This window comes from Lactuca virosa, chromosome 8 (assembly GCF_052849685.1).
Source record: "Lactuca virosa cultivar CGN04683 chromosome 8, Lactuca_virosa_CGN04683_v6, whole genome shotgun sequence".
NCBI lineage: Eukaryota > Viridiplantae > Streptophyta > Magnoliopsida > Asterales > Asteraceae > Lactuca > Lactuca virosa.
The window spans coordinates 170344800-170362884 of record NC_136433.1 but is presented as its reverse complement, the minus strand read 5'-3'; the positions used below and the strand labels follow the sequence as shown (position 1 = coordinate 170362884).

Sequence of the window (18085 nt, the reverse complement as noted above, 5' to 3'; positions counted from 1 at the left end):
ACAAACAACACTTGTGAGAGGTCGGGTCGGGTCGGTCGTATACGATTTAAAGAAATATAACTGAAAAAACCGATCAGTCACCACCAATTAAAATTTAAAAAAAAAAACCGTATAATTGAAAAAACCGAACGATTTAATGAAAAATTAGTTGATTATTAATGCATTGATACCTTATTGTTTTATAAAAACTATATATTATATTTAACAGCACAAATGCCTCATATAACTTATTTTTTTCCCCTTTTAAAATGATTTTTTAAGACATTTTAAAAAAAAAACAAACTCAAGGTAGGTCTTCTATTTTTTTTAAGGTAGTTCTTAATTTTTATATATTATAAATGAAATTCAAATTTTAGGTAGGTCCTAGGACCTACCTTCTCATATGTTAGCTACGCCCTTGCACAAAATGGAAGGGTTGTCAGTATCTTTCTTAGAGAGTTTCACTCTCATTGCCTCGTTGGTAACCTATTTAACAAAAAACGCCACAAAAAATAATAATAATAACTTCTATACAGTGGCGGACGCAGAACGTTTTAATAAGTGTGACACTAAAAATAAATTTCCGAAAAAATCTAAATTAGTAGTGACACTCGTATTTTAAACCGGTGCACCTAATAGAAAAAAAACATAAAAAAAAAAAAAAAATTTACACTACGTGCCGGAATCGGAGCAGTGGCCCGGGACCCCTCAGGCACCACTAAGGTCCGCCACTGCTTCTATAGGTACATACTTGCACCATCTTGTCTTTAACAACGAGTTACAAAAAATAACACGATCACGTAATTTCGCCGCTACCATCCAAATCCCAAGAACAAAAATCATGTGTATTCGAAAGCTCCACCTCTTTTAAATAGTTTAGCTAAATTTTATTCGTTTGTATAGTATAGACAATGTTCTAAATAACATAAGGTGTGACTTGGCGGCAATGTCAAGCCTCAAGCTTTTCCAAGTCTTGGCGAGCCACATCGTTTGTAAGGCGTGACTTAAGGCGGCAATTTTGTACATAATTAATATTTTTATATGTATTTTCAACTATTATTCTATTTTATACACATATATGAGTAAGGCGTTTTGGTAAAGCTTGGCGGCAGACACAAGCCTTGGAGCCATGACGCGTCATGGCGAAGCCATGTCGAGCTTTTTAGAACCTTAAGTATAGGGACCTTTTGTGTAACTTCTCTCTCTCTCTCTCTCTCTCTCTCTCTCTCTCTCTCTCTCTCTCTCTCTCTCTCTCTCTATATATATATATATATATATATATATATATATATATATATATATATATATATATATATATATATATATATATATATATATATATATATCAACTATCATTCGCCCGACGATTATTTTTTGTCCATAGTTTGTTTCGATTCGGTGGTCGTAAAATCGTTTTTCTTTAGATTTATAGTTTCCTTTCGATAGACGTTATTTCTGTTAAAAATAACAACACTTTGTTATTTGTTTTAAAAGTACGTGGTTTTTAGTTAAAAATAAAATATATTATTGTTTATGTTTAAAAATAATGTACATTTTTGTTGTGACTAAAAAAAAAAGTACTATCAATTTAGGTTATACTACATTATTATGAAAAAAAATAAGATGATGCTTCACCATGCAAACAAAATAAGAAGTAATAATGAAACAGGAGTCAATTTGTATTTTACATATTTAGATATTGCCTCAGATTCTAACATATTTTATGTTTCATGTAGTTAAATTGTTTTAAATTTCCAAATTTATATCCTTGTAGTCGCATCCAATTTTTAGAATATTATGAAGTTGGAGTTTTCGTTATCCGAATATAATGTAATATCGGTTTATTTGAGGTAATTAATCTTTGGGGTTACAAATAAAAAGAAATTTACGTTGTAATTTTTTTGTAGACAAATATTTTCTTTCGACGATTAATTTTTTGTTGATAAATTGTTCCTCGTTAAAGGTAATTATAATAACTAGATGGGAATCATGCGCGCCCGTTGGCACTGACTCATTTTTTTTTGTTCTTTCAGGTTGTATATGTACTACAACATACCATTATATTGATCAAGATATATTTAACATACAGGAGATTTTTGGATAGTTCTTATATAGAAATTTAGGAAAGGAAGTACTTGATGAAAATGATTATTGTCCCTGCAATTACATATTCAGCATGGTTAACTGTTTTAAATAACCAGTCCATAATTTTAAAAAAAACAAAGATCAGTTAAAGAAAATACAAAGTGGATAGGTCACGAGATCAGAGAGTGCAGCCCCAGAAATAATTATATAAGATTGCAAGATTGCAGTGTTGAAACTTAAAAACACTCACTCGCATTGCATTTTTGTTCTTGCTGCAAGACAACCCACCATCCTCGTATCTATAACAAAAAAAAGTTAAAAATCATTTCTAATATATAATTATAGGAATGTACAATGCTATTTTTGGTATTTGATGATAAGAAAATGAAGATCACCCTTATCGCCACACCTTACATCCAACAACAAACTCAAATAAATGAAAATATTTTATTTTTTTAGTTAAAAAAATTAGATAAAAAAGATGTGCTTCTTTTTCTTTTGATAAGTAAATGAAACCTTGTCTGCAAGTGGATCAAAAGCTGCATAAAGCTCAAAATCATGTGTAACCCAACACAATAAAACTGCAACAAAACACAAATACAAGTATTAAAAACTATAAACCCAATATCAAAAAAGGCATCAAAAATGAATAATTAATTTTAAACTACATAAATTACCATAATTTTCATCTCTTCTGAACTGAGTTTTATATGGGCCTACTCCTTTATCATGCATGGAAGCATAAAGTCTCTGGTAAGCCCTATACAACCTTCAAAGTTCAAATTCAAAATTATTATTATTAAACTAAAACATATAAATTATAAATCTAAAAAAAAAAAAAAAAAAACTTTTTTGCTGATGTGGATGACTAATTGGAGAAGCAAACTCAGAAGATACATACTGATCCAAATAGATACTCCGGTAAATAAAATGCCAAAGTCGAGATGGACCACCGACACCTGTCACTGTTCCATTGCTTGGTGTTTTGTGATGAGTTAAATGAAATAAAGATCCAGAATTAGCAGACGGGTCAACGGGTAAATCCTCAATTCTCATGCCACCTTCTGATAATGATCTTTCAATTTCATTCAAAACATTTGATTTTGCAAGAACAGCTTCAACTTGTATTCTATAAAAATTAGTTTTATAATGTAATTTACTAATTTAAAAAGGAAAAAAAGGAAAAGGAAAAGCCATGTCATCATGCCTGCATTCTTTAATATGGAAAAAGGCTTGTGAACTTGTAGTCAGCAAGGTTAAGTACGTATCAACCTGTGAAATGTTATATATATAATTTATAAGCAAAAAAAAATTAAATTTTTTAAATGAAGAAAATTTAAAAACTTACATCAAGATAATGTACATAAGCATATAAAAATGCCATGGAGTTGTATCTTGGCAAACATATTGGTGAAAAAGATTCAGATGTCCTGCAAATATAATAATATATGAATATTCAATACCAAATAATTATATAAATAATAAAATTTTCCATTAATATTATAAAAAAAGGCACTTGCCTAAAGGATTCTGATGACATGACAAAGTTGGAAAGAAGCAACATGTCATCAGGATGAAGTGATGCTTTCTGCAAGACTACCAGACTGATAACCTGAAATTTAGCTCTAATTTTTAAGCATTATATACTTATATACGACAAAATGAATAAAAAAAATGTAATAATTATTAAATTAAGAAGAGGGTTGGGTGAAAAACCTTGTTTTTACACATTAATATTGCAAAAAGGACACCTGTATCAGCAACATCTTGCAAAATGGCACAAGTACTTTCCCTTGTGGTGTAAGCAAGTGGAAGACAATTGACCATCTTCCTTTTTTTGTACTAATTGCATCTTTTAATACACCAAAACCTGCAACAAAGGAAAAAATGGAACACTTAAAGGAAATAGAAATATTTAACCAATTGTTGACCAGATACACAATAACAACTTCATTTATGGTTTTTAGTTTAACAGGTTAATAGAAATATTTAACCAAAATGAAAATGAATATGAAATAAAATTCACAAAATCAGTCTCACCTTCAACCCTATTCAGCTGGCCGGGCAACCGTTGCCTGCTGCACAACATACAAACCCAAAATTATCTGCATTTCCAATTATACCCTCTACATACTTTTATGTTGAATGCAATACCCACCTTTCACTGCTCCATACAAACCATTAAACATTTTCAAAAAAAAAAAAAAAAAACTACATAAGTTCTATAAAAACCACTTGGAAGAAGAAGAAGAAGAAATTCTGATTTAACCATCAAAACGTTGTCATGTAAAAAAACCATGCTCTATTGAGGTGTTCTCTGGAATATCTGTTCACATAAAATGCCTTCACCCATGAAAAATAAAAAAATGTTGTTATTTTTACATTTTAATGCATTAAATTGATATGTAACAAACAAAAGTTTGCAATAATAAACGTATATGTTTCTAAACCAATTCAACGATGCTAGGTTGAGGTATCCGTGCTTTCTAATTTTTAACATGTTTACTCGAAAACTGAAACCTTTTTCATTTTTTGTCCCTATTTCAAGGTTTCATGTCCATTTTGTTCAATGTACTTTCTGTTTTAAAACCATGAAATAAGGACCAAATCTGAAAAATATTTCAATTTTGGAATAAAGATATTATTATTGCCAATAACCATGAAGAGTGAAACTCGAAATTGTTATAAAGGAATCCTTACCTCAATAATCATTTCCTTTCGATGGAAGAGTTTTATTTAAACAGATTAATCAACATGACTTCACAGAAGAAAATACATGACCAAAATCAGTGAAGAACTAATTAACCGTTTGTCTGGTTGAGAGATATATGATTACCATTGAAAACAAAAAAAATGAAACTATTTTTTTTCAATTCGCCTACGAATGATGCAACCTGAAGAAAGAAGTTATAGTGAACATCATAATAGGTTATATGAAATGATATCAAACAAAGATTTGGAATGTGAAGAAATTGACCCAATTCCTACAATTTTAGAAAGTTTTTGACTTTTTTTTTTCAATTTGCCTCAGAATAGATGCAGTAGCGATGACTGCATAAACAACAGAAACCATTAGCAGCTGCATTTACTTGGGCATTTCGACAAACAGTTGCCATGCATTATCTATGTATTAGAAACAAATAAGAATAAATAAGTAACAGAATTGAAGGATACCTTCAAACAGAATCCGAAGAGGCCAATCAAAACCCATAATTGTAACTTTTTCATCAGCATCAGTCCATCACAAATTTTTGGGATTCCCATGGAAAATACCAAATATTGATGGTAAAGAAACTATTGAAACATTTAAAATTCAGAGGAATCTTATCCATTTTGCTCTCTTTGAAACTGAAACTCTCAAACTGGAGTGGGTAGAATTTAAACCCTCAACTATTTCAAGAAAAATGTAGGAACTATATAATCTTTTGTAGCTAACTGTGTTTGAAGTGTCACATGGTTGGTTGACTTAAGTCTAACTTTACATATAATCTAATTTGTCTCCTTTCATGGTCTCTTCAATTTCTTATTAAGATGTCCATGTGAAGATAAGCCACAGCAGCAACAAACAAAAAGAAAAACACAGATGTCAATATCAATGGCTCTGCAAGCATGGAAATCTGTTGAAAGTCACAATAAACCTGCAAAAACAACCAACCAAGAAAATGTTAATGGACATTGAAAATTAGTAAAAGAATATAAAAAGTGGAAGATTATCGAAATCAGTAAAAACATTATTAAGTTCATGCTGAATCGATTCATTCTTTTTTACCATATCCCTTCAATTCATCATTTTACATATACTCATCTTTAACTTTAGATTTAGCTGTGTACCTTGCTATTCACCCACAACTGATCTTCAAAGAAGCCAGTGCACGAAGCCCGAACCAGCGGAGAAGGTCACTCTATAGTTGACAAAGGCTCTTCTAAACGATGGTGAGAGAGTAAAGCAAGGAGACGGTGGACATCTGTAAGCAGCGTCAATCGATTTGTGAAAGAGTAAAGCAAGGAGACGGTGGTGATCGGAAATAGCGGTGAATAGAGGAAAGAAGGAGTCCGCAGCCTGAATCCGGTGGAGAAACGTAAGAAGGGTGAGCCGGTGGAGACGATCGATCGATTGTGGGATGTTATTGCCCGAGAAATCCATCGGAAGCCACACAGCAACCCTAAACGAACAGATAGGTGCTCGATAATCATCAAACCAGAAAGAATTATGTATACCAGCAAGTTCCCAGGGCTCAGATTTGTAGATATCAACTTCCGGCACCATCTGAGACTGAAAGGGCTTCCCACAAACCTTACGCCTCAGGTAACACCTCACAAGCTCCTCGTCAGTGGGGTGAAATCGGAATCCGGGAGCAACAAAAGTAGGCGGCAGCGGTGGGGGCGGTGGCGCGACGATCATGGATTCACGACCCGTCTCCATCGAACCGAAATTGAATCTTTAGGGATTGATGGAAAACGATTACAAGACAACGTCTAGAAAATATTAAGGCGGTCGGAAAGATAATCCTGACCCAAATAAAGATAACCCTTACCCAAATTTTAAGGCGGCATAAGCTTTTAAAACACAAACCGTACGTGGCCAAAGTAGGAAGGGAAAGAAAAAAAGGCACAAATAAGAAAAGCAAAAGTTTCCTGTTCACCATCATTTTAGCAATTAAGGGGTGTTTGGCTTATCTTTTTGGGAGGCAAAAGTTCTTTTGGCAAAAGTTACAAAAAAAATCAGGATTTCCTGACTTTTCTAAAAAGTCACTTTTCCTTATATCCAAAATCCAAAAAGAGCTTTATGTTTTTCCCAAACATCTTTTGCATTCTATCTTTTCCAAAAAGAACTTTTAGCCCCTCAAAAGATAAGCCAAACACCCATAATAGTGTATATAATTTCTTTTGGGTGGTTAGTTTTTAATCAATAACACCTCGATTAACTTTATTTTATAATGCGAGCTTGCCCTTCAAAAAAAAAAAAGATTAGATTCTCCGATTCAAATTCCAATACACAAACAATATATTATTAGCAAATAACTGAAATATTTCTCGCACCTTTATTTCGTTTTTATTTATTGAAAGCGTAAAAAGGTATGAGGTTAACGATTGTTGGCAAGAGGTTTTTTTTTATTAATTTTTTTTAATTTTCTACCTAAATATAAACCATATATGTCAATTCTTTTTCTATACATGACATTACAATACGGATAATATAAACTTTAGTTTATAAGTTTCCAATTAAATATCTATTTATGTGTATCTATGGCAAAAGCATGTATTAATTATGTTTATGGCATATTGGTTTGGGTAGGATATTTTTCAGAAAAATTATATATTATTTAAATTTAAATGAATATGTAACATGTTTAATAGATATTATATATTATAATAAAAAAACGTATCGGATGAAAACTCTAATACAGATGCATTAACTCATAATCTATAGAGCTTTTATTGTTATTATTTAAAAGAAATTTAAGAAAATAAATGTTTCTATTATTTTTTCCAAGAACGTATAAACTTTTCAATTTAAAGTGATTATTCTCAAGTTTTAATTTATAAAAGAAATTCAGAAAATGTATATGTCGAAGACTAAAATAAAAATACTGTTATATTTTTTTAAGCTAACTTTACTCTCAACTTACCAAAAGAAAGACTTACTTTCCAACAAAAATATCTCGTATTTATTTGAACGGAAAAAATATCTCTTGTTAGTTGTTTAGAAAAATAAAATAAACATTAAAGTCGGATGCTTAGTATGTAGCTATTATAATTTATATGTAAACCAAACCTTATAACCTATAATTCCTATTATCTCTTTTATAAATTAAAACTTGAGAATGATCATTTTAAATTGAAAAGTGAACTTTTCACTGTTTAAGGATACAGAACAATTATTACTATTCGTTATCACTATTGAAGGGTTCAAAACAATTTTTTATGTTCAGCTTTTTCACATCTTCACTATTTTTTATGTTCAGCTTTTTCACATCGATAAGATAAATTGCATATACAACGTAAAATTGAATAAGTAGTATGAAAAATGTATATATATTTGTTTGATTCATTTGTTCATTAATTGTTCAAATAATTATTAGATAATTAATAAAATATGAAATAATCATTGTATGATTTAATTACATATTAACGTTGGGTTGTTATTTTAAATGTATTTTATTACAGCAATACACAAATCAAACAATCTTTCTCTTTCCAACGCAGTTTCTCTTCCTCTTGAATTGTTTATGACCGCTAAAAAAAATACAAAAACAATATCCACATACACAACAGATACATGAACAAATATACATACACAACAAATACATGAACAAACCAAAGGGCTTCTAGCCCAGCGTTATCCGATGTTGCCCTTCCTCTTTGAGGTTTGAGGTTGAGGGTTCAAGTCATGTCGTGGACATAGGTGGATTTAAGGTGTAGTTTAGTTTAAAAAAAAACAAATAGATGAACAAATATTTTAAACATACATACCGTTTCAAAAACTACGTATCATAAACATAAATCTATCGTTAGAAAACAAAAAATAAACAAAAGATACAGAAATATATAATATATTCATATGTATATGGTTTTATTCCTTCCAGATCTCCAATCGACATGTAGATTTTCTTCCTGCAAGCACCAAAACACATCGTTATGTATTTCCTTCTTTTCCAAGTACAAGAAAAGCAACGTACTCGGATGTGGTGATTTTGTTTAGGGTGAATGTCGTTGCTGAGGGAAACGAGCAATGGAGAACAAATCCAAACCAAACCTTCATAAATCAAAATCTAAAAAAAATGAAGAAAAACATATATACATGTAGATCCATGTATAGATTTGGATCCAAACCCATGAAATCGCCTCATATGGATGCTTTGTCTGACAATTCTGGACATATTTAGATAGAGAAAAAATGAGAAAAATAGGATTTGTTGTCGGTAGAAGACGGATTTGATGACGGAGTTGACAGTACAGCGGCTTTGGTGGTGGTGGTGCGACCGTTGAGATGTCCAAGGGGATTGGTTCGTTGTGATATTAGAGGTGGGACGGGGTAGACTGTTGGTAGTGCCGGTGTCAAATAGTTGGTGGGTTAAGTATCCTCTCTTCAAAGAAAAGGTTGGGGTTAAAAGAAAAGTAACAAACGGTTTTGTAAATTAGGGTATCGGGTATGTTGTTGGTTTTATGCCATGTGATTTTTTTTCTATATGTGTGTATTTGTTTTTGATTGGTTATATTTGGTTCTACCATTTAACACCGTTAGATGTATAATATGTAAAATAAAATGTCAAGATTTAAGCTCCTTGTTTTAAGACTTTGGTCTTAAAACCCTTGGACAATATATATATATATATATATATATATATATATATATATATATATATATATATATATATATATATATATAAGGACCTTTTGTGCCTCCTGCTGTTGCCCAACAACAGCTTTGTGTTGCCTTTGCTGTTGTTGTTCCTTCCCTCGGTGCTCCTACTTACAGCCCTCCACAGCTGCAACAAAACCCATCTCTCAGATTCTCACAACAACCCCCTCAACAAAAAAATGGACAACATACTCCACCATTCTCGGGTCAACTCTCGCAAGCCTATGGAACACCACAACGACAACATTTTTCAGCATCTCAACAACCATCTCAAACATCCTTAGATGGTCATGTCTCCCAATACGGGCAACCTCAACCCATGAATCTTGCCTCATTGTTTCAAACTATGTTCGTTCAACAACCACCCGACAATAATTACTATATGGACTCTGGTGTAAGCTCACACATGACTTTTAAACAAGGTATAATGCACTCCCTTACTCCATGTACTTCAAAAGTCATTATGGTTGGTAATGGTGTTGTCCTTCTCGTTCAATTGATTGGACAAACTACTTTTCCCTTCTCAAATACTCATCTTTCTTTAAATAATGTTCTTGTTTCAAATAAAATTGTTAAAAATCTTATTTATGTTTGTCGCTTCACTACCGAGAACTATGTTTCTGTCGAGTTTGATCCTTTTGGTTTTACTGTGAAGGATCTTAAAACAGGTATCTCTCTGGAACGATGCAACAGTGATCACATTATTCAACAACCTCATCCAAAATGATCATCAAATCCGAGAATTGACATTCCTCAGCTCCACCTTAGGTTGGACCATGCCATTTACACTTCTAATGATCATTCAACCAACAGTCGTAAACTGATACATCTTTTTTTTGTTTCCAGTAAAAACAATATCGAAAAAAGATGCAAGAAAGGACTATCTCCCCACCAATTTTCCTTCCAAAACAACATATTATGACCATTTACAACCCTTTTTTAATAGCCAGTAATAATACAATCCCAAGATAATAAGATGATTAGTGAATAACTATACGAGACTAAGTTCCTAATCCCTTAGTCAAAACCAAGGGTCGCCTAAAACCACCAATCTTCTATATATATATATATATATATATATATATATATATATATATATATATATATATATATATATATATATATAATACTACCCAAAGAACATTTACATTGGTAGGAAATCTCCATCTCCATTCCTAAATAGCATCAAATCTTTTAAACTAGCAATACCAATACCGACATTTTCTTTTGGATCCATGACTAAATCCTAATTGATCCAACTTATTTTCCTTCTAGAACCATCACCAACACAGAAGAATTTGGATCTTAAAGATTCTAAACCCTTGTTAACAATCTCCAAACATCTTAAAAAATAGATAGGTAGTAAATACCAATAGCACTTAGAACACTTAAAAAACTTGGAACATCCAAAAAGTTTTTCTTGAATTTATTAATAACTTTCATCTCAAGCCAAGTTAGCACTAACATGAATTACCAAATATGTAAACAATAGACACTCTATAACACAACCAATAAAATCTATAACCTCCTGAATTTCTAGATCTAGTATCTTAATATCTTAAAGTTTCAAGTTTTGAATATTTATTTTTCAATCTCGATAGTAGAAAAAAACATCTCCACATATTAACAATATTTTCACCAAACCAACAACCCAAAATCAAGTCGTCATCGATACATGAGAAATAGACATACCATCATTGTCATTCTCCACTACTTGAATAAGACAAATAAGATCACATCCTCAAAAGCAACATGCAATCCTTCCATAATTAGAATAAACAAAAAGAAGATAAATGATCTCATTGCCTCAAACCTTTTCCAAACAAAATTCCCCAGTAGGACTCCCATTTATTAAAACCAAAATCGAGCAGAGTAAAAACCTTTAATCCATTTGATCCATATTACAACAAACCCATGAAAGAAAAAAACTCTAAAAAGTTAATCTTAAGAAACCATATCATAAACTTTTTCGAAGTCAATTTTAAATATTAACATTTTTCTTTTGTGATTTTTATACCAAGTCACCACCTCGTTCACAATTAAAGGCTCATCATCCTTTTATAAAATTTGAATGCTTAATACTAATGATGCTATAAACCACTTATACAAGTGTTATAGCTAAAAACTTAGTTATGATCTTATATTGTGTACCAATAAGACTAATAGGATTAAAACTTGTAATAACAGGTCCTCCACTTTCAAAATAAGAATGGTGAAATAGGAATTACAACCAACTAGCGAACATCCTCTCTCCTCAAACTTTAAACTAAACTGAACATCATATTCTTTAGTTAAAATCCAATATATTTTTAAAAAAAATCAGAAGTGAATCCATCCGAAACCCGAAGAGTTTTCCATACCACGCTCCCACACTACCTCATTTATCATAAATTTAGCTTCCAACATATTTTGGTGCTCGACGGATATCACCTTTAAATTGAGGGATGTGATTTTTCACTTTAAATATATTAAAATCTCATAACTTCTCTTTGGATCCCGACAGGGTCCCTTCATTGACTTGACCCCAACTTAAGTGAAAGTGAAGTGTTGTAGTTGTAGTGAGCGTTCCCATTTCGGTGGATGGGGGTGGCGATACACCTTATGGCAATTAGGCTATAAGGAGTACCAGCACTCCTAACATCTTGCCACATCATTTTTTTGACTTTCATGACATTTTTTTGTCTACCACCTCGCTGTCACTTTTTTCTAAACATTATTTCATAGGGAGTGGTAGCACCCCTAGCTCTCCTTGTATTTTTTTCATTTTCTTTTTCAAAGTTAAATAAATTTTATTTTTTAAAAACAAAAACAATTAATATTAAAAAAAAATTAAACCAAAAAAAATTAATATTAAATAGATTATAATTTTTAAAACACAAATATTTCATATTAAATTAAAAAATTACAATAAATTAAAACTTAAAATACCTTGAAACATGAGTTAATAGTTCAAACCACGTCTTAATACCTAGAAACATGACTTAATACATAAAAATCAAACTTCATAAAAAAACGCACTAAAGCAACGAGTCTTCCTCTGAGGTCCAGCCCTCCAATTTGTCTTTCATGGCATATTAAGATCAAGATTGTCCATCGTCCAAAGATGATCGGTCATATGGTGGCGAAGCTTGGCATGGATTACTGCATTGTTGACTATCCTCATTATCTGTATCCATTCTTGACCACCAAATTCAAGTGGTTGTCGGGGATGACTTCTTTCTCGTTGTACACACATATAGTGTTTCCTTTATGTTCTAGTATCATATTATGCAATATGATACACGTATACATCACCTCTGTCATAGTAGAAACATCACGAAACAAGGATGCTTTAGCAACTATCTGCAAATGCTTTTTAGGTGCTCCAAACGCTCGTTCGATATCTTTTCTCGCTTTTTTTGGACTCTCTTAAATCTGGACCTTTAAGGGTGATCTAGACATGATAAAGTTTTAACGAAAATATAAAGTGCAGGATAGATCCCATCGACAAGATAGTACCCAAATTTCTATTCCATTCCTTGGAGTACAAAGACGAATCGGTGGCAGTACCGTCATATACCTTGTTGAATATTGGTGAATTATTGAGAATATTAATGTCATTAAGTGAACCGACACTACCGAAAAAGGCATGCCAGAACCACAAATCATGTGAGGTTACAACCTCAAGTACGACCGTAGGATAATGATAATTATCATTTGTGTACTGTCCATGATATGCATTTGGATACAAATTCCATCTCCAATACATGTAATATAAACTTCCTAATATCCCAAGTAAACCATGCACATTCGCATGATGATCATACAACTTTTGTATGTCACTAGAAGTAGGATGATGCAAATATCGTGGACCATACAAAGACATGACAAATCTACAAAATCCGTGAGGACTTTTCTCGTGTGGTACATGCAGACATCCTAAAAATCTCGTCTAGTGCAAGAGGGGGTGTAATTGTTGGAACTTGAAAGTGAACCTATAGCAATCATAAGTATTGAAGATTTGAAGTCAACAAATTCCGAAGTAGAGATGGAGTCCGAAGTGAAGGCCATTCCGAGATGGCGCAAAGATCCGAGATTGTTTGTCTGTTTATGCATTTATTATTTCTTGTCTTTTATGTGATGTAACATTTCATAGGACTTAGCTTTTTGTATCAGTTGGATAATCATTTGTCAGAAGTTGATTATTATCCAGTCCTAGGAACGAAATGTAGTTTGTACGATGTACCTCCTTTTCGTATATAAGGAGTGTTTTTAATGACATGAAAGACACAGATTGTTGCTCTAAAGATAGAAAATATTCCTCTTAACTCTCTTTCATTTTTCTCTCAATTCATAACCTTCACAACATTCTTATTGTTCATTTATTGTATTTACATTTATCATACTCATAGTTTCTTCATTTAAGACTTGTGTAATTTGTTGAATCTTTACTTCAAGTGTCGACTGGTATTACGAGATTAACTCAAGGTTTGAGTTTTCAAACTTTGTCCTTGCGCATTGATTCTTGTATTCACAATTGGTATCAGATCTTGAGTGGTTATCCTTTAAATCCATAAGAATAGACTATAGTTGATTCGAAATTACCTTGGTATTTCGATCATTTCTGTGTTCAAGATAAAAGTTCTTCTATATACCGCTTCTACTCTTATATCTAAGATTCAATGGTTGCTCCTAATTCTCAACAAATGTATTCAATGAAAATAGCAAATAGCATGGGTTGCCCTTCTCGTGCCCCATTGCTAGTTGTTGAAGAGTATGATCATTGGAAAGTCAGAATGGAAAGGTTCTTAATTGGAAAAGAAAAAGGTGAAGCTATCTGGAGATCCATTAAAGAAGGTCCACATGTTCCTGGGAGACAAACTGTGACAGATGTTGTTGCAACTCTCACGGGACAGGATGAACAGCGTCAAGCACCTCTTACGGTTGATGACATCGAGAGATTGCATGCAGATTAAGTTGCATTTTCTGAAATGGTGCTTGGTGTTCTACCTTCTCTCTTTGAGCACATTAAGTTGTGCAAATCTGCTAAAGACATTTGGGACACTCTGCAAGACCTATTCGAGGGATCATAAAACATGAAGGATAAGCGTTTGACTTTCGTCGTCAGCGAGTTCGATACTTTCACCACAACTCCAGGTGAATCAGTTGCCTCTACCTCTAACAGATACCGAATTGTCATCAACAACATGACAACTCATGGGATTGTACGAACTCCTCTAGAGTACAATCTCAAGTTCATCAATAGTCTTGGTAAAGGATGGGGAGACATGAAATCGTGTCTTAAGAGTAATGGATCTCGGAAGAAGTTGAAGTTTTACCAACTGTTTGATGAGCTTAAAGGTCATGAATTAAATGTTGCACAAACTTTGAGAGAACTCTCAGGAGGTCCTCTTGCTCTTGTCAGTTCTTATGATCCTCAAGTTCTGAACCTCTCTGATTCGGACCCTTTCAAAGTTGTTATCCCATCTATCCCACCTGTTCATCCCTCTCCACCAACATTACAAGCTCTTCCTAGTTCAAACTATCAGTTTGATGGAGACCTCGACCCTGAAGCAATGAACTCCGAACTACGTTTTCAATAAGAGTTTGCTTTACTCTACATGAAATATAAGCGTCCTTTCAATCCCTCTCACAAACCATACCACAACCGTTTTCATGCTCCTCATCAAAGTAATCCCCAACCATACCCTAAAACTTCCAAAAATGCACCTGCATACAAGCCAAACATTCTGACACAAACTCACTCCTCGGAATCTCACGAGAATCCGAAGTCAGACAAACCAAAAATTGTTTGTCACAAGTGTGGTCATGCAAACGACTTTGCCAAAGATTGCTTAGCTGAAGCGCCACAAAAGATGAATGTATCATTCTTAAAGACAAATGTGAAATCACTTATTTTGAAAGCAATGTCTTAAAATTTGATAAAAAAATGTCTAAATGCCAAATTTGATGCTTTACATCATTCCATAGACATTTTTGAAGCGAATGAAAGGATGACTCACAATTTTTGTCATCCTTGGTCCAAAGCACCTGGTCTTGGAAGCAATTTTCCGAAACCAAATGCTCGTCCCTTGAAGGAGTTACAGAATCTAACTTTTATGGGATACATTTCGAACCAAAGGCATTCGGATACCCCTGTTCCACCTTTGTCACCCCTTCATGAGACCTCGGACAGTTTTTCTTCACTGATTCCTGAGTTTCAACCAATAGTTGTCAAGTATCCTAATTCCACGCCTCTTCTGCCTCTGATACCCATGGACCTGAATCAGACCTCGAAATTTATCCCAACATTTCCAACACTTTAGTTCACAAGTCCTCCTAACAATTGCCTTGTTGAGGAAATTATTCCGGAGACAACTGGACCTGATTCTGAAAAATCAAATTTTGTTTGGGTGTCCTTAGAAAATGACATTGATGTAGTAACCATAAGTGATAATTCATCCGATTCATGTGATTCAGACTCTCAAGTGATTTCTAAACCACCTTAGTGCCAATCAAACCCAATTTTAATAACCCATCCATTGGTTAAACTTCCAAGTCAACATCTGACTCCAGGAAGAAACCTTCATTGAATAGAAAAGATTTCGTAGAACCTAAGATAGAAGCCAAAAATGCACTCAAAAAGGAAATTAGGTCAAGAAAAAATTCCAATTTCATTGAGAATTCCAAAAAAGAAAGTATCTCCGACTTTAAGCTCAACCAATAGGAAACATAAAACCTTTGTGCCTGTTAAGATTCTGAAAAGGCCCTCAAATCTTCCTAGTCTTGTTGTTCAAAACAAAGCTGTCAGTCCCATTTTGAAAAAGATTGTTGATACTTGTCCCACAAGAAATAACTCTCCTCAGACTGTTTCATCTGTTTTCATTGCTAAATTTGACGGTACGATTTTTAAACCTCAACAGCTTTCAAAACCAAATACACCATCAAAAGCAGTTAACAAAGAACGTTTGGTTGAAAACACTGTCACTCAAACATTTTCAAAGAATTCAAAACAAGAATTTGAGTGAAGAGCTAAGAGTGTTGAAAACGATTTTGCAACTTCAAGTAACACTGTGATTCCTACAGCTTCAAAAACAGTTGGTCCGAGAAAAGTTGTTCCAAAACAACCTATTGTCGAATATGATTTCTTTATTAACGAAAAGACCTTAGCATTTTGCTTCTTTCCCAAAGGATATCGGAACAAGCCTTCTGAAACACCTGTTGTTCAAGAGTCACTACCAAAGTCCAAAGACCGTGCCCAAGTCCCAAAACCTAACTCGGAGCCTAAAAATTCCAAACTTCACTAATTTTTGCAGGCACTCTGTGCTTCAGAACAAGATATAATATGGTATATTGATAGTACTTGTTCCACGCACATGACAGTGCAGAAAGACTTTTTGTGTGATCTTAAACTTTCATAAAATGCTGGCTATGTGACGTATGAAAACAACTCCAACTCTCAGATCCGAGGATATGCCATCCTCACCAATTGAAACTTCTCTGTATTAAAAGTGGCATATGTAGCTGACCGAAAAACAATCTAATCAGTGTGGCTCAACTTACTGATGTAAATCGTCGAGTTGAATTCTGCAAGAAACACAGCTATATCATGTCCGAAGACCGGAAAGAATGTTTGATCATGTCAAATCGCAACAAGAACATGTATCCTCTTGACATCAACATGATCGTTGGCAAGCCTCAACTCTGTCTTCTCTCAAAGGCAGTTCCTGATGTTAGTTGGTTATGGCATCAAAGGCTTGCTCATCTTAACTTTCAATATATGAACGATCTTGTTTTCGGTAAAATGGTCAGAGGTTTGCCTCTCCTCAAGTTCGAAAATTATCATCTCTATGATGCCTGTGAATGTGGGAAGCAATTGAAGAAAGGTCATCCTACCATCATCAAAAAATCTATCTCGGAACCATTAGAACTGCTTCATATTGATCATTATGGACCCTTCAATATAGAAAGTCTACATCATAAGAAATACATTCTTGTGATTGTGGATAATTTTACAAGGTTCACCTGGGTTTTCTTCCTCAGGCTCAAGTTAGAAACTGCCTCGGAACTTATTACCTTCATTAAGGGTATAAAAGTTCTAGTAAAATTGTCTGTTCGTCAAATCCGAAGTGATAATGGTTTGGAGTTTACCAATGTCGCCATTGAGAAATTTACTTCCGAGAAGGGAATTGACCACAATTTTTCATCTCCCTATACTCCTCAACAAAACAGTGTGCTCGAAAGACGGAATAGAACCTTAGTTGAAGCTGCACGATCGATGCTTAATTTTGCAAATCTTCCACTTTATCTCTTGGATGAAGCTGTGTCCATTGCTTGCTTTACTCAGAATGGTAGCATCATCAATCAACGCCTCAATATGACACTGTACGAAGCCATGAATGGTCGTAAGCCGAGTATCTCCTTTCTGCATGTCTTTGGTTGTCGGTGCTTTATCAAGAACAATCATGATTAGCTCACAAAATTTCAGCCCAAAGCAGATGAAAAAATCTTTCTCGGATACTCAGCAAAATCAAAAGCTTACCGGGTTCTGAATCATCGAACTCGTGTTATTGAATAAAGCTTTGATGTTACCTTTGATGACAACTATGTTTGGAATTCTGGCCCAACCCATGTCACAACTCACATCATGGAGTCCGATGCTCCACCGCCAGGATATCT

At 33.5% G+C, this 18085-nt stretch overlaps 1 protein-coding gene across 13 annotated transcripts; it reads right to left on the bottom strand.

Annotated features, from left to right (window-relative positions):
* Window positions 1-2097: 2097 nt before the first annotated feature.
* On the bottom strand, window positions 2098-6614 carry LOC145129680 (vacuolar fusion protein MON1 homolog). Of its 13 annotated transcripts, XM_079064450.1 has the most exons (14): window positions 5896-6614; window positions 5239-5702; window positions 5053-5115; window positions 4901-4958; window positions 4105-4822; window positions 3781-3934; window positions 3585-3676; window positions 3413-3494; window positions 3272-3336; window positions 2966-3193; window positions 2742-2833; window positions 2581-2645; window positions 2315-2363; window positions 2098-2136 (listed from the first exon to the last, which is right to left on the bottom strand). In XM_079064450.1, the coding sequence occupies exons 6-14, from the start codon at window positions 3889-3891 to the stop codon at window positions 2099-2101; spliced, it is 822 nt and encodes a 273-aa protein (XP_078920576.1). In that variant the 5' UTR covers window positions 3892-3934; window positions 4105-4822; window positions 4901-4958; window positions 5053-5115; window positions 5239-5702; window positions 5896-6614; the 3' UTR covers window position 2098. The 13 variants fall into 13 exon arrangements, 12 of the variants coding, with proteins under 12 accessions (XP_078920576.1, XP_078920579.1, XP_078920578.1 ...); XM_079064453.1 differs by having other exon boundaries at window positions 4105-4228; window positions 4334-4407; window positions 4765-5702; XM_079064452.1 differs by having other exon boundaries at window positions 4105-4407; window positions 4765-4822; window positions 4901-5702.
* Window positions 6615-18085: the final 11471 nt, after the last annotated feature.